Source organism: Chaetodon auriga, chromosome 18 (assembly GCF_051107435.1).
Source record: "Chaetodon auriga isolate fChaAug3 chromosome 18, fChaAug3.hap1, whole genome shotgun sequence".
In the NCBI taxonomy this organism is placed as follows: Eukaryota; Metazoa; Chordata; class Actinopteri; order Chaetodontiformes; family Chaetodontidae; genus Chaetodon; species Chaetodon auriga.
In genome coordinates, this window is record NC_135091.1 from 11957584 (window position 1) to 11977208 (window position 19625).

The 19625-nt window shown below is 43.6% G+C and overlaps 1 protein-coding gene across 2 annotated transcripts in view; it reads left to right on the forward strand.

The window, feature by feature from the left end:
• Positions 1 to 176: 176 nt before the first annotated feature.
• nbas (NBAS subunit of NRZ tethering complex) overlaps positions 177 to 19625 on the forward strand; it is a 139325-nt gene continuing 119876 nt past the window's right edge. For both annotated transcript variants that reach the window (XM_076756131.1, XM_076756134.1), the window contains exons 1-15: positions 177 to 297; positions 768 to 819; positions 2179 to 2215; positions 3702 to 3779; positions 4515 to 4562; positions 5607 to 5650; positions 9328 to 9461; positions 11142 to 11275; positions 13630 to 13728; positions 15528 to 15666; positions 15771 to 15836; positions 15971 to 16099; positions 16518 to 16581; positions 17089 to 17282; positions 18989 to 19264. In XM_076756131.1, coding sequence (XP_076612246.1) covers positions 205 to 297; positions 768 to 819; positions 2179 to 2215; positions 3702 to 3779; positions 4515 to 4562; positions 5607 to 5650; positions 9328 to 9461; positions 11142 to 11275; positions 13630 to 13728; positions 15528 to 15666; positions 15771 to 15836; positions 15971 to 16099; positions 16518 to 16581; positions 17089 to 17282; positions 18989 to 19264 — 1587 coding nt within the window. In that variant the 5' untranslated portion in view covers positions 177 to 204. The remainder of the gene's footprint in view (positions 298 to 767; positions 820 to 2178; positions 2216 to 3701; positions 3780 to 4514; positions 4563 to 5606; positions 5651 to 9327; positions 9462 to 11141; positions 11276 to 13629; positions 13729 to 15527; positions 15667 to 15770; positions 15837 to 15970; positions 16100 to 16517; positions 16582 to 17088; positions 17283 to 18988; positions 19265 to 19625) is intronic.

A 19625-nucleotide genomic window follows, 5' to 3' on the forward strand; every position in this document is an offset into this window, starting at 1 on the left:
GCGTTGAGTAATTACAACAAAAATCGCTTTTGGGGCGAAATACAGAAGCATATAATGCTATGTTATTTGGATAGCAAAGTACGTTTAGTCAAGCCATGAAACTGCCTTTGCTGAGCGGTTAGCAACAGTTTCCAAACGCGCTCTCGTGATATATTTTGTCCTATACAAAGCGCCGTAGACATTTGACAGCTGGGTCAAGTAAATATGGCTGAAGAAAGTCTGATTGAAGGCGAAGATGAAAACATTTTATACGATTTACTCGTCATTACTGAATGGCCGCCAGAGACGGACACTCAGGTTAGTCAGACTTTCATTTATGCTCGCTTTCACTTCAGTGTGTGGGTCTTTTGTCGACCATTTGTGAAAACAGCCCTGGAAAGTGAACTCTAGTCAGCTGAATAACGTCCATTGCTCAAAGCCACGTAGCACAAACATACGGTGCTGGCTAAAGCCTCATATTCTCACACCGCACGTCGTGCAGTTTTCCGTTTTGATCTTAATCACTCGTGCTACTTGCAGTTAAGCTCCATTTTAAACGACAGCTTTCATATTTTGCTGCAGTTAGCTAGCGAGCCCAAAAGTATTTGGCTGCTAAACTGCCACTGCTATCCGTGAAAGAGGTTACCCTGGCAACAGGAGGAAAAGTCATCCATGGCACTTACATGTGAAACTCAGTGTTAACAAACGATAAGGGATGACCCCCATCCAGCTTTGTTCGTTGGAGGAAAGACGTGATTAAACTTACCGTTATTTTCTAATATTTGCAGTTGCGAGGAAACAAGGAGCACAACACCTCACTTATTGCAAAAGCAGTGACTGGTAAGTCATTACTTCATCACAGCATATACACTGATCAGCCACAACATTAAAGCCACTGACTGACACTGGCGTTCATGTGGATGCCACTTTGACATGCACCTCCTACCCAAACACCTTTGCAGACCAAGTACAGCCCCTCCACTCCCCGTAGGACTATGCGATCTACCACATCACAAAAAAAATGCTTAGAAATGGTCTGAGCAACATGACAAAGAACTCTAGGCTTCAACCTGGCCTACAAATCCCCAGATCCCAGTCCGATTGAGCATTTGTGGGATGTACCGATGAATGGAGGCCCCACCTTGCAACCTCCAGAACTCAGGGGATCCACTGCCAGTGCAGAGAGATCCTGTGTCCATGCCTTGAGAGGTTGTTTTGGCGGCATGGGGGGGAGCTACACAGTATTAGGTACATGGTTTTAATATTGTGATCAGTGTATGTTGAGCACCTTTTCACTTTTAAATTCATCACTTAACTACTATGCAACACTTCAACCTTTATGTATGTTTAAGTGGAGTTTACAGTGTAGCAAGAACAAGTGTCAGAAGTTACTGGAGAGTATGCCAGCAACTCTGTAAAAGTGTGGAGTGGAGCAGGGCTGCAACTAACGACTGTTTACCTTGTTGATGAATCTATCGTTTATTCTCTCATTTAATCGATTAGTTGTTTGGTCAGTTAGAAAATAGGGAAAATATCCATCAGTGTTTCCCAAAGCCCAAGGTGACCTCCTCAAATGCCTTTGCTTTGTCCACAACCCAAAGATATTCAGTTTACTGTCATAGATGAATGAAGAAACCGGATAATATTCACATTTAATAAGCTTGAAGAGAGAGAATTTCACAGAACTCCTTGAAGAACATTTCTGTGCAGCAATCACAGGGGCAGAGCAACGGTTACTGCAGTTTATTCTGTGTCTGACGGTATAGAATAAACAGTATCTATACCTACCCCAATCTGGAATAGAAAGAAAGATGCATCCTATTACAGGCCGCTCACGATGCAAGATATCAAAATACTTGATACATGATACATCAGATATGCAACTTTGCTCAGTCCAGATTATGTCAGCCTGACTATTACGGTACCAGAGTGTCTGTGTACCCCAATCGTACAGTAGCAGATGCAAGAATAATCATTGGTCCTGGAAGGTGCTGTAGTTGTGTATGGTTAAACAGCCTTTGTCTGGATCGAGGTAAAGAGACTGACTTTCAGGTCCTGTATGTCCTTGAACAAGACACCAAATCCCCACTAGCTTCAGGACGAATGCCCCCTATGTTACGAGTAACTTACAATGAGACGAGAGACGTTTTATTACTGTTATCGTTATTATGCTTACTAACTGTGATGCTTTTCTCACAGGGCCATTTCGCTTAATCTTACACTACTTGTGGTACAGGTAAGTTCATCATTATTATGCTGACGGGGTGGGGCTGAATGCCCTAACTTGCACATGACTTACCAGTGACATGGAGTTGACATGCCACATGAAGCTGTGATTCATGGTGCTTATTATCAGGATGATTTGTGGAGCAGAGGTGTGTGGAACTACACCACATTATAATCACAGTTATGACTTTTGCTCTCCGTCACCAAGCTTGTATGTAAATCAGCTACTTTCTGAATACATTTCTCAGGCAAAGACTGAGGAAATCCCATATAAGGAAGAGTACTCGTGCTATAAAACAACTTATTGACACTCTTGCATGTCAGACTTTTGAGATTGAGCTGCACTGAGGAACTAGAACTTTGATCCTGTTGAACTTTCATCCTTTATGTCCTGATTTTCTATGTCTGTTTGCAACAGATTTGAGTGGGACTACACTTTGACAGAGAGCCCACTTGACTTAGTTTCCCTGTACATCCTGAAATCTACTGCACATAAGTCTAACAGCCTGTATTCAAGATATATATTTCTGAAGTTTTTTTCAAGCAATGTAAATCTGAAAATGCTGACCTTATTCACCCTCCTCTTGCTGCACAGTATCTGTTGGAGCGCTTTAACAGATGGCTCGATGTAGCCTGCAGTAGATTCTGTAATGCTCTATCACCAAGGCCTGCTTACCCTCTCAGCAGGTGGTTAGCTAGAACCATCAATAACCTCATTAAATATTTAAGAACTCCCGTAGCCATGTTTGCCTCTCAGCGCTCCTTCTCTTTATGTGGACAAGGAAGGATGAGGAATTTTATTTAATATAACAAATGCAGTCGGCAGAATGCCCTCCGCATGCTGTGGACAGAAGCTGCTGGTATTTCTGTTGTAGCCCCAAAAAGCAAAATAGAACAAGACAAAAATATGATAATGAGCTTTTAAAAGCATATTTCAATGGTGGGTAAGACAGTAAAAATCAGAACAGCTGAGTACCACCAGAGAGGGCAGTCTGCAAACTCTTGACTACTGGGAAACTGGGAAAATGTCGTCTGCAGTGCTGAAGAACTTGAAATATCTGAGCTGTCTTTGATAATGATTTCTAAATATGCTCTTCAGATCAGATCAAATGATTTTTTTTTCATTTCATTTTAAAGTAAAATTACATATAATTTAATCCAATTCTTAAAAGTTAATTATCATTTAGTTTGGTTTGATTTCTGACACAGGTCGGTCACCTGTCAATCAATCTCTGTAGACAGTGAATAAGCGTGATGTCATCCACAGCAACAGGGTCAGCCCCGCTGCCTCTCTATCTCTGGACGTCCCTCAGTAAAACTTGCTCTCAACAGCTTTGCGATCAGCTCTAAAGAGGAAACTCTTGGACCTTTTGGCCCTTTTTAGAAAGTCTCCTTATGTAAGATGAGCCATTTTGTGAAATACGACCACTGTTGAACAGTTGTTCATGTTTTTAATCTTCATTAATGTTTTGCTTGTTTGCTTCTGTAAACCTCAGCCCCTCCAGCTCGTCTCTGCCTCTTGGTCTTGTCCGCCAGGCGAACAAGCAGATCAACTGGCAGCTGGTGCTTGCAAGGTGCAGCACAAACACACACACACACACACACACACACACACACACACACGTATGCACACACACGTGCTTGCTTTGTGATCAATATGTGAATGTGGGCTTCTTTGTTGCTGACATGAACTAAGCCTTGCCCTCTTCTGATTTTCTCTCCTTTCTTCTGTATCCCTTAAACCAATCATTTAATTGTACTCATTACCAACAGACAAACCAAGTAGAAAGGCACTTTTTAATTGGCTATCGATTCAACCATGTAAGACAGTGTTAAATGTGGTCAAATGATGCCGCGGATGTCCATTAGTTTGATGTGCTTGATCCCTCTGGTTCGTTTCGGTCGGCCCTTAAATCTTTCTTCGTCATTTCATTCCCTCTGAAACCGTCTTTGCTCTTTTTAATGCCTCCAATTATTATTGTTTCTCCTCTCTTTAAGCCATCCAACATGGGCTCTTACTCCAGTCTCTATCTCCCTTCCATCCGATGTGCACTGCCAGGCACACTCTCATGCTCGCACACAAAAACGTTCTTTTTGTCCCATTGCCGCCGTTAAATGTGTCTTATCTTCCTTAATCACCCCCAGACGGTCTTCATTTCATCTCCCACTTTTTAAAATATCAGTCATAATGACATTTGTTCATTTCTTTTTCCCCCATTTACTCCTCTGACCTTCTGCTCTCTTGGTGTTCTCTCTCATTTCTTTCTTTCTCTTGTTCTTTCCTGACTGTTCTCTTGTTTTCTCCCCAGTAATGGAAAACTGCTGGCAGTGGTTCAGGACCAGTGTGTGGAGATTAGGTAATTATTGAACTCTATCCCGCTGTTTGAGGCACTCTGTCTGTGTGTGCGAGTGATAGAGAGCCTTTTAATTAATGGGGTGATTTATCACATCTCCGTTTAAAAGAGCCTCAGCCTCGGCTTGTAACTCAAAGTGGTAAGATTTTTTTCTTCAAGCATCAGTACAATCAGTAATAATAGTCAGTCATCATAAAAAATATGGGAATCAGTTTTTTTTTTCAGCTTTTGTGGCACCCATTTGGTACTTCAGGCAGCATAAAATAAACTCTAACGACGTGAAAATGCCAGTAGTCCCTACATGTGTTCATCGGTTTGTGTGTGTTTGTGTGAGGGATAGAGAAAGAGAGCAAAGCATACACACGTGTGAGCGTGTTTGTGCTCATTTGGAGTGGTTGTAATTATTTTCAGACACAATCCAATTTCCCCCTTACACAGAGAAAATGCACCCACTCAGCAATGTGCTCTATTGACACAACGTAATGCTTTAAATGGAGCAAAATTGAAATGAAAATCAATAGTGCTCGGCCAGGTACACAAATACGTCTTGCTCTCCGGGGGCGACTTTGGAATGTTTCCCTGTTGGCCATTTGTGTAACTCAAAGTCATTATGTCATTATGTAAAACACAGTACGTGTCTGTTGTTCGCCACGCTCAGGCTTGTGCTGAGGTTGACCCGCTGTGATCGAGGCAACCGAGCGTCTCCACTCACGCCTTGGGCTTGATATCGTGGCTTTCTCCTGTGTCCTTTGTTCACACCGCTGTTGTTTAATCACAGTGTTTTATAGCCGTGCTTCATGGCATTAGTTGGTGTGAGTGGGTGTTAAGTCAGCTCAAGGCCTTTTCCATTGAGCTCTGTTAAGAGTCTGTCTAAACACTGCCTACTCTCAAGGCCCTGTCTGCTTGATCCATTGAGCTGCTTCAGTTGGTTATAACACACCTCATACCAGGCCATAGCAGGCTCGGCTCTGTGCGTCCTTGTCGCGCCGTGTAAAGGCAGATTCCAGCCATCCCGCTCCCTCTCATCTTGTCTTGTTTCCTCCGCAGGTCTGTGAGAGATGACTTTGGCTCGGTCATTGGGAAGTGCCAGGGTAAGATCCCCTCCCCTTGTTAAATCAATCACATGCTGCAGTTCACAGTAAACGCCGTTAAATCACCACAGCTCACCTCGCTAAACACCCCGTTTGCTTTATGAATGCACTGGTTACTGTTGAGTCGTGTCGTCAGTGTAATGCGAGTGGGCTTGAGGAAAGTCACGCTGCTTGTGTCCTTGCATTGCGCATCGAGCTTTGAGAGGCTCAGATAGATCGTGTGTGAGAACAGAATACTGTTTTCAGTTGAGTATTTGTCAAAAAGGATTAGCAAGTTATCACATTCTGTTTTATTATGTTTCACAGAGCTTCACAACTTTTTTTTTGGCATCTGGGTTGTAGAATAAAAAAAAAAAACATCCTTTTGACCAGAAATGGAGGTTTGATCTTACTTCAGACACCATAGAAGAAGAGAGACAAAGGCTGTGTCTGATATTATTCACTGTTTGCTATGTTGTGCAATATATTTGCTCGCCATCATCCAGTCACACCTGTCAGTGGTGATGCAAAACGATCTTGATAAGTGTTTGAAATCTCAATTTAGACAGTGGAGTAAACTACTAAGTGTCTTTTCTTGAGTTGTGAAGGAGTGAACAATGGGATGGTTTCCGGACTCAGCCCGGGTTGGTCTGTGGTCTCTGTGCTGATGCTGATTAAGCTGTACTCTTAATTTACAGTATGTTTAGTTGTGTGTGTGTGTGTGTGTGTGTGTGTGTGTGTCTGAGCGCACATGCCTGTGTTTGAACACATCTACTTTGAGTTTATTTCAAAGAGAAATATCGACCGTGGTGGCTAATTGGAATGTGTGAGAGAGACTGTGAACAACAACACAGATAATCACCCTCATCCTCCTCACACTGCCACTCATTAAACACAGCTTCGAAGTGGCTGATAAAAACAAATAGCCTTGATTGTTTGGTTAGTTATTAAAATGGCCTGCTGCGTTTTCATTTTAATTGTTGTGAAGTTGGTGAGGCCCAAACTTTGTGCGAGTTTGTGAGTTTTGAATTATACAGAACATAGCTTGATACACGTATAAAAGTCTATTGAAATCTTTGTTAGCATTTAGGTGTTTTTCAACTCACTGTTTCGCTTTTAAGGCCAGCAACTTTGTTCTGTGCTTCACTCAAGACTGCAATGCAAACCAGAGTCTCACATGTCCAACCAGAAGAGACTTTATTAATTGGCTGAAAGCAAAAGCTAGACTGCAGCAACCTTCACCAGGGTTGTTCCATATCTGTGCAATCAAAAACCAAAGCTATCACAATCATTTCAAAGAAGCTCTTATCACAAAATGTCTACATATAGTGAATCACTTTAAAAGAAAAAAAAAAAATACAAGGGCTTTCTTTCTGAAGATCTGTTTTTTGTTCACATTTCCTCCACACACACACACACACACACACACACACACACACACACACACACACTCCTCCAAACAAATCACAAAAACAAAGCAAGAGCTCAGTAAAAAGCCCAGCGTGGGTTTTGTCAGAATTTTCAATCTCCACTTCTCGCCTTCTTCAATTCTTTTCATTTTTTCTAATTTTCGTCATCTTTCCCGCCCATTCTGTGTCTCTCTCCCTCTCCCGCCGTATTTGTTCTGCTCTGGCTGGCCGTCATTGTGGACCGTTGTTCTAATGGTTCATAGTGTTGATAACAGTAGCCCCTGGGCCCGCGTAAACCCCAGCCTCCCTCCTCCTTTTCATTCAATTTCATCTCTCCTTTCCATTTTACTTTTACTTCATTTCATTTCACGGAGATTTGTCCTAATGGATTTTGCTGTGATCCTGCCTTCAATAGCATTTGCTTTTAATGGAGGAGCGTGCGCGCGTGTGCGTTACTGCCTCTTTTGCTTGTGTGTGTGTGTGTCCCCGTGCGTGAATGTGTCGGTGCATCCACACCTGTGTATCCCTCTCTGCCCCCCCCCCCCCCACTCGCTCCTGTTACAGTGGAGTCGTCTCCCACCCCCGTACATAATTCATAAGTGTTGAGCTCTGATAAATGCATCTGCGAGGCTTTAGATAGAAGGCTTCTGTTGGGTCGTTGGGTGTAATTCTCCCCAACTTCTGCCCCCGCCATCGCTGGGAGAGAAAGAAAAAATCAGGACAGTAGCATCCAATTTTCCAGCTCCCCAAAAAAGCCATCTATGTGGAAATGGAGCCCTCTCAGCCGCAGAACAACATATTGTATACAATTCATAATGGGAGCGAGAGATAGGAGGGGAGGCAGCGTGAGAGTGAAATAGAAAAGAGATTGAAATAGGAAGCAAAAGAACAAAGAGAGCAGAGCAGATGCTTGGTACCTATGGCTCTCATAATGGCTCCATGTTCTTGCCTGCTCCTCCTCAGCTAAGAGTCTCAGAGGTGTGTTAAATCGCCAGCGTCCCGAGGTGCTCTCTGATACTTAGGCCTTAAAATTTGGGGAGCTATTATTTCTCTCAGTGGGTGCCGGATTCATTGTTTCTCCCTCCCATCCTCCCTCTCTCTCTCTCTTTGTCTGTCTCGCCTCCCACTTCCTCCCTCCGTTCTTCATTTAAAATTCTAGTCATACAATATCCGACGCCTCCATTCGTTTGCAGTATTGCCCACCAGGGGTTGCAGCAGCGATCCTCAGCCAAGAAATTCAATACAATAAATGCCAATAGTGCTGTTATGTGATATCAACAAAAACATAACTTCCTTTTCATAACTTTATTGCTCAGCAGACACAGCACCCGTGGTGGCATATTATGTTTCACACTGTTCTCCACTGCACAAATCTAACTCTGTGCTGAAGGTTCTATCTAATTGTACGTAGTACTTAAATATTCTACTTAGCTTTCTTGTGCCAAGTACATAGAGATTGTGTGTGGTTGTGCAATAGAAGCCTTACCCCGTTTACCTCCCATACTGTTAAATCTGGGTTGATAACATTGGAAAAACCAGCGAGAGAAGGTACAGATCCTGGATTCTCTCCCTTTCTTATGACAGAGTCATTTGATTTTTGGATTGCTGCTGGAATGTAAAGAGAATTTAAACAAATCTAGACTACGAAAAAACTGCTTCTGAAATCCATTACAATTCCCTCCTCTGTCTTTGAATGTGTCACGAGATAATTAGGTATTCAGAACAGATTCTGGATCAGAGGCCTGCCAGACTGCCCCGGCTCTTCCATCAGAAGGAATTATGACAGCGAAGCCTTGAGAAAGTGCCAGCAGTCAGGGATGTGCTTTATAACAGCGATATGGTTACCCTCACAGCACTGCTGAGCCAGCAGATTGGTAAAATGGTAGCCTATACTTCAATAACAGCTGGATTTATGATCTCCCTTCTCCTCCCCCTTTTCTCTCTGCCTCTCTTTTCACTCACTTCACCTTTCTCCCCCCCTCGTCATCGTGAGTGCGAAAGTGTGTGCGCGTCTTTGAGTGACAATTATTGAGATGTATTACTTTAGCTATCCCTCGTAGATGAATTGGATAGGTCCTTAGACACACTGTGTTGATGTATGGCATTAGCTTTATCCTTCTTCCCCCATCTGTATTCATCACCGGCTCTCCGCAGAACACAAGGGATTATTCGCACAGAGTTTTCTCATCTGGCTTAATAACAAATCCTCAGCTCCCCGAATCTCTTGTCAGTCTTTCTGTGTTTGTGCGAATTTTCAAGTCTTCTGTTTATTTTTTTAATCTGCCACAGTGCCAAAAGACCCCAATCCCCAGTGGCGAAGGGTGGCGTGGAGCCATGACTGCACCCTGCTAGCCTACGCCGACAGCACTGGCACCGTGCGCCTTTTCGACCTCATGGGCAGCGAACTCTTTGTCATCCCGCCGGTAACCAAGCCCGTCCCTCCTCTTTGACGCCATCAACCAACCCCTCCCCCCCCCCCTCTAAGCTGTCCTTAACTTTTTCTTTCTTGTGCATGCATTGGTGCTAATTATAAGTGATTAGGCGGAGCATATGGAAGCCCAGCATTCACTTGGCTTCTCTTCAATATTATCTCCAGATTTTTCTCAGATGATTGGTTCTGTTGCAATATGTTGCATCTAATAGGGATTAATGTCCACGTTTTCTTTAATTTATCACAGGAAAACTCACTTTTTTAATACCAGTAAAAATATCTAGTCTCCAAGAACCCACAGTTATGTTACAGGTAGTACAGGCAGACTTAGGTACATTTGTCTGGGTGCAGAGAAATTCTGACTTTGAGAAAGCAGTTTTGTTCTTGTTTGTGTGGATCAAACAGCTTTATCACTCTGGAAATTCTAGTCTCAAGCATTAGGTTACTCAGAACCAGTAATACAATATCTGAAAATATCTTATTAAGATAATTAAGGACAAAAAAGGCTTGAAACAAGTGAAATGTTCCAGCAGTAAAACTGCCTGCTAAGATGATTTATCTCGCCAGGCAAAGAACAAGCACTTATTGCCTTAATTTAAGACAATTCATCTTACGTAGACCTTTGCAGTGTTTTTTGTAAGTCTGCAGTGAAACAGTTCTGAGGATCCAGACATCCATAATCTTGGCTCCAGAGATTGCTTGGGCCATGTTCTGCTTTTTCAGTGCACTACATACTTACTGGGCACTTTGCCTGTCACCTTTTTGAAGAAAACGTCTCCATGTCAGACACCCTCTGTTCTCTCTTTGTCTGTCGTGCCTGCTTTCTCATCTCTCTGTCTTCTGCCCACTTTCCTCATAGCGTCCCATTCTTCTCTTTTCCCTGCTCTCTTTAATTTTTCACACCCGCGCCGCTCCCCAGATCCCCCTTCCCCTCTCTCCTCCAGTACTTCTCTCATCCTCGCATGTCTGTGTCTCTGTGACTCTCTTCACACTGCGAATTTCAAGTCCATCTGTCCCTCACTTTAATGCCCTCTGTGTGCTACATACATCATTCCCCCATTTCCATCCATCATTCCTTCCATTCCTCCTTCCGCCCTGTCAGAGACGTTGAGCGCAGACGCTCCCCAGCCACGCTCATCTGTGATCTTCATTCCTTTAGCGCGACTTTACTTTGTTATGTATCTACAGTGTGTGTGTCTGCACACTTTACGCCGGCGCCCCCCCGCTCTGCTGTTCTGTTCCTCTTGTTTGTCACTGTTAAGTGCACACACTGGTGACTTGCTGCTATTTCTGGAGGAGAGGATGAAAAAGTGTCAATTTGACAGAAAGTATGCATGATTGAAAAAAATTAAAATTGGTTCATATTCCCCGCCACCCCCATCTCTCACTTCCTGTCTCTCTTTCGCTCTGTCTCTCTTATCTTTTGTTCCTTGCCTTCCCTGTTCCGTCATCTTCTTTCTTGCTTACTTTCTGTCGTTTCATGTTCTTTAACAAAAGCTGTTGTGATGATGTCTGTGTCTTTGTTGTTTGTCCTTGTAAAAACTTGGCGGGAGCACAAACCGATAGATAATTATGCACATTCCTCAACTTCTTTTGATTTCCTTGACCGTTGACGTCAGTCACTTTCACACCGCGGTTGACTCTTGTCTCTCATCTCTCTCTCTTGATGCAGGTGGTGAGTTTTCCTGGGGATTTCAGCTGTGCGGTGGCGGGCCTGATCTTCCTGGAGTACACGGCCAGCGCTCAGTGGTCGGCCGAGCTGCTTGTTATCACGTACGGTGGCGGGCTCAAGAGTTACCTGGTCAGGTGAGAGACAAAACTGCTTCAAAATACAAAATAAAAATCTTGTGGCTAATTATCTTATTAGCCACAGTATCCTCACTAGAATAATGACCTACAGTCCAGCATTGTTTCAGATTAAAACACGGCAGGTCATCGTTGTTTATTAATTTCTGGAGACTTTTGGGTGCAAAGCTCACACACTGCACTGCTTTATTATCTTCCAGTTTAAATCCATGCACTGTATAAACTCTGTTACTCGACAACGATTTTATGAAGTGTTCCTGAGCCCATGCAGTATTGTTCTTTATACGAAGAGGTGAACCTCCTCACTTGTGAACGACTGAGCCTTTCCAGGATGCCCCTTTCATACCCAATCATGATACTATCACCTGTTACCAGTGAACCCGTTTACCTGTGGAATGTTCCAAACAGGTGTTTTTGGAGCGTTCCCCAGCTTTCCCAGTCTTTAGTCGCTCCTGTCCCAACTTGTTTAAAACGTGTTGCTGCTGTCAAACTCAGACTAAGCAGATATTTACAGAAATCAATGAAGTTTATGAGGTGAAACTTTAAATATATCTAGTTGTACTGTTTTCAGTTGAGTATATGTAAAAAAAAGTATTAGCAAATGATCCCATTCTGTCTTATTTATGTTTTACACAGCGTTGCAACTTTTTCAGAATTGGGGCACATTTCAGCTGTTTGTGTTTTACTCTTTAAATGACACTTCGACTGCTTTATGAACTGATATTTCCACTGCTTTCATCTCTCACGCCATCACAAAATTTGGAACACTGTGGTCTGCTTTGGTGGTCTGCCACCTGGGTGTGGCTCCTTGTTGATGGCTGGTTTGTTACATTAACCCAGACTCAATCACTTCCTTTTCCTTGTCCTTCCTAAACTTTGACAACCATCATATTTAAGAGGACCTGAAGAACAAGGAAGCAAGTAGAAAGCTCCACACATGCTGTGCGATGACGACGTACAGTCACTGGAAAAGCTTTGACAGCAAAACATCACACGTGTGGGTCACCATCCAGACACCTTCACTCTTACCCTCAGCTGCTTTCACCACTTAAACGTACATTTCAGCTTCCCTCAGTGCTTGCACTACTCACACTTGAGACCCCTTCAGGTCTCGGGTCTTCACCCTTAAACTGTTTGGACACACTTTTGTCGGGCACCCACTTGAAATGATAGCATTTTTCAGTTTATACACTTGTAGTGGCACTAATTCCTTTCAAGACTTCCACTTCAACCGACATTACCGGCTCAATTACTCAGCGACACTTCGACTGACGTTGCCGGCTCCTTTCGGTGCTTGAAGTTCAACTGAAGCGTCATCTCCGCTCAGTGCTTGTACTTAAATCAGCAGTTCGGTTTCGTTCAGTGCTTACACTTGAAACTTCAACCTCTTTTTGCTCTTTCAACTATTTGAAATATTTCAGTTGCCGGATTTCAGATACACGTCTTGAATGTCTGATTTTTTTGATGACATCTGATTTTGTGTGCACGTACTGTTGCCTGTGTGTGTTCCTCATGGCTGCCCACACCTTCCCCTTTGATTTAACACTATTTAAAATGCCATTATTTCAGAGATTTCCCATTTAATTCTGTATGATTGCTGCAGTCACACCAGGCCTTGGTGCGCTGACACTCCAAGACACAGAATGAGATTGTGCCTGTGGGTTGAATCTCGATCAGACGACATCCTGCGCTTCACGACTTCCCTTCAATCCCGCGCGCATAGTGATGTTTGCTGAGAGTGGGCGAGATTGCTGATTTATTTTTCTATTACAGGCAGATAAATGGTGTTGGCTGCCTTTGAAGGCGTCAGGGTGTGAGTGTGTGTATGTGTGCTTGTGTGAGGAGGTAATTAAGATGTGGGAGACATTTGCACCAGATTTACTCTGAAAGCGCTGGCTTGTTTTTAGAGGTTCATTTTCAGTATGGGGCTCATACTCTTTCTCTTCGTATGACTGCATCCCAATATTGTCGCTCAAACACGTTGAATTAGTGTTTCAGAATTATAGCTGAGCCTTGACAGTAATTCATCTCTCTTACTCTCACTCTCTTGCTCTGTGCCAGCACTTCTGTATAATGTGCGTTCACATACGCACACCTGCTTTACGATGGCACAAACATGTAAATGTCTAGAGGAAGTGGAGCTATGGGATTCTTTCAGCTTCTTAATTAGACTCTATATATTGCCGTGTCTCGTTTTAATTGCAGCTGGGATTTAAACTGCTCTGTCATGTTCCCCCGAAACAGCTTTGTCACACCATTAACATTCTGCACATGAGTGTTCATGTTTTGATTGTTTTTGTGCCAGAGTTCAATTACGGGTGACTCATCATGTGACTCTGCTCTCGCTCTCTCAGTGTGGGAACCAATCAGAACTTCCAAGAGAACCACAGCTTCAGTTTCTCTGCTCACTACTCCCACGGCATCACCTCAGCTATTTACCACCCTGGTCACCGGTAAGTTAGCCGTTGGCAACAATCCAAAACCAATATCAACCTCGAGTGCTTTTAGGAAGTAATGACAATAAAGAATATTTAGAAAAATTAGCATTTCTGCCATCTTTTAACTTTTAATCCATCATTGGCAGCATAATTAATGCCTGCAGCATTCACTTGACACCCATATCCATTTTATTTTATCTTGTGGCCTCCACAGTCCGAGCCTACTTAGATTCAAACTACATCTTCACACATCCTTATAAATCCATTGAATCAATTTTCATCCTCAGACCTATTGCCAATGACTCTCCATGACGCCACGTACAGCTCAAATATGTGAATTTGAAAGTAGCTGAGTAATTTCAAAGGCTTTCATCATTTGATGTCTAGGGGGTAATATGAGCATACTCCAACGTGTCATCAATATGCTTGTAAATATGTATTATATTGATCACCGTGCAGACATAGTGTGAATTTACTGCATTACAGTTAACATTACCTGAAGCTAAATATAGCTATGAAAAACAGTTTTACGGTTAAAACAGGTATTGATAAGAAGATATTTAAGTATCAGGTGATAAGAAGTTAAAAACAAGCATTAGCAAATACATCTCTCTTATGCAGACATTTATGCACAGGCGCATGATGTTACATTATGGAATGGATCCAAGGGGCTTACTCAGGAATAAATCAACAAATCACTTTAATGCAATACCTGCAGGAATTGACTATAGTGGTCTAAATCGTCCTTGGCCTTCCTCACCCATGTAGCATAAGGTTTCGGTTGATTATGTCTGGCTCACACCCATAACCTTAGTGTTTTCACCACGCTCCCTCGGTCTCCACAAACCAGATTTAGTTTGGCCGGTGAAGCTCAGTTTGGCAGCTTAATGGATTTTGGCAGCTACTGTCAAGTGTTTGCCAACTGATAGATGAGATGAAACTTTAATGATCCCCGTGTGAAAAGTGGGTCAGCAACAGAGCGAATAGGATTGCAATAAGAAACAGGCAAGGTGAGAGGCTGGATATGAAAAGAATGATTTGAACAGCTGAACATACACATGACGATCCTGTACAGTAATGAAGATCTAACGTGGCAGCGTTCAAGCAGACACCGTGGAAGTGTTCACCAGTAACAGGTTTCATTCATGCGGCGCACAGATGGAATCGCAAAGGCTCGGAAATGTTTCCAGATGTGTAGTTAGACATTGTGATCTTTCCATGATCCGACTTAAAGACGGTGTTAATATACTCCGTATATGCGCCGCATATGCAGATGTGCATCAGCGATGCTTGAAGCAGTCAGGCATCTGTTTTAATGAAACTTTATATCACAGTATACAGAAAAAAAGTGGCTCGTATCAGATAAGAGGCACCGTGTTAAAACAAAAATGAGTTTTCCATCAGTGCTCATTCACCCTCATCTGCTGGCTCTTACTAAGTGTCCAACTCTGCACCAGGGGGCAGTGTTGAGCTGGACAGCGCTGCTTCATCCACACCTCCCCCCTGAGTCCCTGACCACTGTCGCATCGGTTCTGTTTCACTGTGAAGAGAGACCCACAGATCACTGTGGTCATTGTGGTATTGTTTGTGCTTATCTGTGCTCAGCCATTGATTCCAAACAGACCTTTGATGAATAACTTTTTAATCCACTGCTTTGCCAAATGGCACTTCAGTGGTGTGAATGCTCACTGATATTCTGTCTTGAACCCAGGCTGGTGGATGACCTCACAGTGACCACCTTAATTCGCTGTCCTTGTCATGTCAGGGCACAATCATGGAGGTGCTAACAATGAGTGTGCGTGCTTGTTTTTAAGATTGCTGCTGGTGGGGGGCTGTGAGTCGGGAGATGACAGCATGTCCAAGGCCTCTTGCTGTGGGATTACAGCCTGGAGGACTCTGTCTGGCTCGCCACACTACAAGCAGGTCACCAGTTACGAGGACGATGTCAATCCGGTGACGAGACTACACACATGTTCATGCTCTGATTATTCATGTCAATATCTAACACACACACACACAGATGCACGTTATTGTCATCTATTCTCCGTATCTGTTAGAATCAGAAGAGAGGTTTCATCAGGATCCCCAGCTTCAGATTCTTTTCCCGACAAGGAGATGAAAAGGTAACACGACCCTGGTCTTTTTTCATTTTCCTCACTTAAAATGAAAAGCTTAATGGGAAGCGTCTGGCAAGAATTCTGTAGTGTGGAAAAAAAAAAAAAAAAAACGATTGTGTGTCCTCATTTGTCATGTGCAGGACGGCGTATTCCGCATGAGTCTGAGCCCCGATGGCACCCTGTTGGCTGTCATTCACTTCTCTGGTCGTCTGTCTGTCTGGGACGTCCCCTCCCTCAAACAGAGGGCCATGTGGAGCCAAGACCAACAGGTCCGCCTCTAAGCCGCTTGTGTTTATATGTATGCATATAAGATTTTACTGGCTTTGTGCAGTGCAGTTGTGTGTGCTGGTAACATTTTGTACATTGGATGCTTGACTGACTGTATTAATGTAACATCTCACAGGCCTTACTATGAGTGTGTGTGGAGTGAGAGATTCTGTGTGTGTGTGTGTTCCCATTAGACAGTAAGTGAGGTGGCTTAGGGAGAACTTACATTGCAGAATGTTTTGACAATTTATACGGCGTGTGTATGTTCTGCTTCATCGCTGGTCTGAGCTGGCAGAGCTACAGTGTGTGTGCTATAAGTGTAAACAGGGTTAGCAGATTAATTTCTACACCCCCTCCTCCTTCTCTTCTTCTTTTCCTCTCTTCCTCTTCGGTCCCTCCATCCTTCGGTCCTCCCCGCAGCCAGGATTTGAGGAGATCAACCCAGAGTGGAAGACATCGCTGGAGAGGAGGAAGAAAATAAAAGGTAGTTTGGCCTGAAGGGCTAAAGAGAGCCGACTTCGTTGCTGACACAGCAGCGCACGCTGGATACAATTTAATGATCTTTGACATGTCTTATTCACTGAATTATACAGTTATTCAGATGTACAACCATATAGTGTATGCTAAGGCTTGCAAATATTTTCCTCCTTCCTAGTGTGCATACTTGTGAGTGTGTATTTCTGTGTCTATTCCTGTTTGTATGCCTCTTTTTTTTTGACAGTTTAGGGCCAGTAGTGGTGACAGCTGTGACAGCTTGTGTAAGCAATAATCTGTGTGAGTCCTTATCTCAAGCATGACAAGCGATAGATATGCCCACATGTGTAAACATGTCCACAAGCATACTGAAAAAGGTTAATGGGGATAAGAGTACTAATAAGGACTAATAAGTGCACAATTGTAGAACAAATCTCAGTCTGCTTCGCTCCACCCTTTTCTGTAGTTTAACCAAATTTGTAAAACCGCCCTCATGTCTGTCCATTAACTGGCCCAGATAAGGAGCAGTACTATCCGTTGGTGGATGTGAGCTGGTGGAGTGACAACGTGTTGATTCTGGCTCGCTGCTCCGGCTCCGTCACCGTCTCATCCGTCAGGACACTGCGCAACCTGCTGGGGAAATCCTGCGAATGGTTCGAGCCCTCACCTCGAGTCACCGCGGCACACGATGGCGGCTTCCTCAGCCTGGAGGTAAATGTCAAGATAGCGGTATCCGTGCGTGGTTAAGTAAACAGATAGAGAGAGTTTGTCAGTTATAAAATGGCATGTGAGGCTCGTGTAAGCATCTTTTCATCTTGTAGCAGCACTAGTCATACATCATAGATGTTGGCCTTAAGGGCTTTAAGAGGAATGCTAGAGAATAGAGTATGATTGCTTCTCATCCTTTCACCTATTTTCTAAACAGCCTATTTAGTTCAGTTCAGGACTGGAGCCTGGCCCAGCATGCACTGGGTGAGAAAAAGGGAACAGGCTGGACAGGTCCCGAGTCTATTATAGGGATGTCACTTCTTTTGTTTTATTTATCAAAGATTTAAAACAGAAATTGCTTTTGAGTACAAAGCGAGTCTGTCGCACAGTTAAATCAATCACGGTTTTGCGGCACGAATGTGATGCATTGATTTGTGGTAGATGCGAGCTGATGTGATTCCCCAGTGGACAGTTTTTTTTTCTCGCAAATAAAAATGTGAACCCAAAGTCCTGAATGATTATACTGTTCAGTTTGTTAGTGTCATTGTGTGAAAGCGTGTGTGTGTGTAATGGCACAAAGCATGTGATGATGAAATATGTATCCCTGCTGCTTTATCCCCCAGAAAGGGCCTGATAACACATCACCCTCCTCTTTCATTTCAGTCCTTTGCCCTTTTTCTCTATTATTTTATCTGATTGGAGAGAGAGAGAGAGAGAGAGATGGGGGGGGGGTTTCTTTACCAACCAGCTGCCAACTTTTTGGAAAGGTTTCATCAGCCTGCTCAGCATGTGGTGGGGGATGGGTGTCTGTGTCGCTGTATCTACAGCTGAGCGTTAGTGTGCGTTGAAGTGTGTGTTGAAATTACCTTGAATGCGTGGCTGCGTGTGAGAATGGGCCTTGTACTGCGTGTACGCCTCCACACATGTGGAATAATTGCATCTTCTGATGATTTGTACATGTGCACCTTCCTGTGTGTGATGAGTTGTATTAGCGCGGCACTATGGAAGCTGCCTCAGCTCCCCATTGATTGCGGGCTTAATGTATTTACAGGTGCTACAAGTTTCATAAACCCTGTCTGGGAGCCCCTCTGCTAGCATATTTTTCTTGTGAGCTAAAACCCAGAGGGACATCCCTTCAAAATAAGAGGCCTTGCTGCAGCGTATGGATGCAAAATTGGCAAATAATATTCCCCAACGGAGGCAATCACAAAACCAGACAACAGTGCAGGATAAGTTGAAGATAGTACTTTGGACAGCTTGGATTTAGAGTTTCTATCGGGCAGCTTGACCTTGCTGATCTGGCATGAGGGCATTACATTGAGTGTGTTTACCAGCGTTAAACACAGCTATATGTGTAAACTGTGTTGCATTGCATTCCATGTTCAGACTTCCTGATGGCAAAGAAGTGTCCATACTCACTACAGAGGCTGTAAATCAGGCACCTCAATCATCAGGAATGGAGCCTCACTTAACGATTTGAGCCAACAAGATGGATGCGCGGTACTATGTATTAGTATTTATATAAGAAGACAGCTGCAGCTTTATGATCACTGTCGAGATATGTTAGCTGTATGTTTCAAAGTTGGGTTTAAATCACTCTTTTTGCACCCTCTTGTGCACCTTCATTTCACTCCTTTCACTCCATTTTTGATGTCGCTCAGTTTACTTCCTTCCCATTTGTAATGCCAAATTTTTTCTATTATTCACAGTGTGAGGTGAAGCTGGCTCAGAAGCGTGGGCGCCTGGAGAGCAACCTTAGCGGCGGGGCCAGTGAGGATGAGGAGGGTGATGATGGTGGAGACTCTGACTCAGATGAAGAGTCCTCAGCCAAAGCCCGCTACTTTGGCTACATCAAGCAGGGCCTGTATTACGTGACGGAGATGGAACGCTTTGCCCCGCCACGTAAGCGCCCGCGCACCGTAATCAAGAACTACCGTCTGGTCAGCCTGAGGTCAACGACACCAGAGGAGCTGTACCAGAGGAAGGTAGGAGCCTGACACAGCTTGCAAATGACTGGAATATTTGTGTTCACGTGCACTTGTTGATACTTAACCGGACTCTCTTGAAGCACTAAACTTGTGAATCTTGTTAAAATGGCAGTAGCTCCATTATAACCATTCGAAGGAACATCATGGCCTGGGATCTGTAGGCTGTAGCTGTGGTAAATGACAAAGTTCTGGAATATATTTCAAAGATGTGTTTAGGTTTTTGCCTGTCATGTTGTTTTTAGAGAAACAGCTCTCAGGAGGCCACTCAGTCAGCAAGTCCACCTCTTCAGCTATGAGATGGATAGCAATGACATTTTGTTCGGACACTCATGGTCCCTAGAGGATGAATCCTATTGAC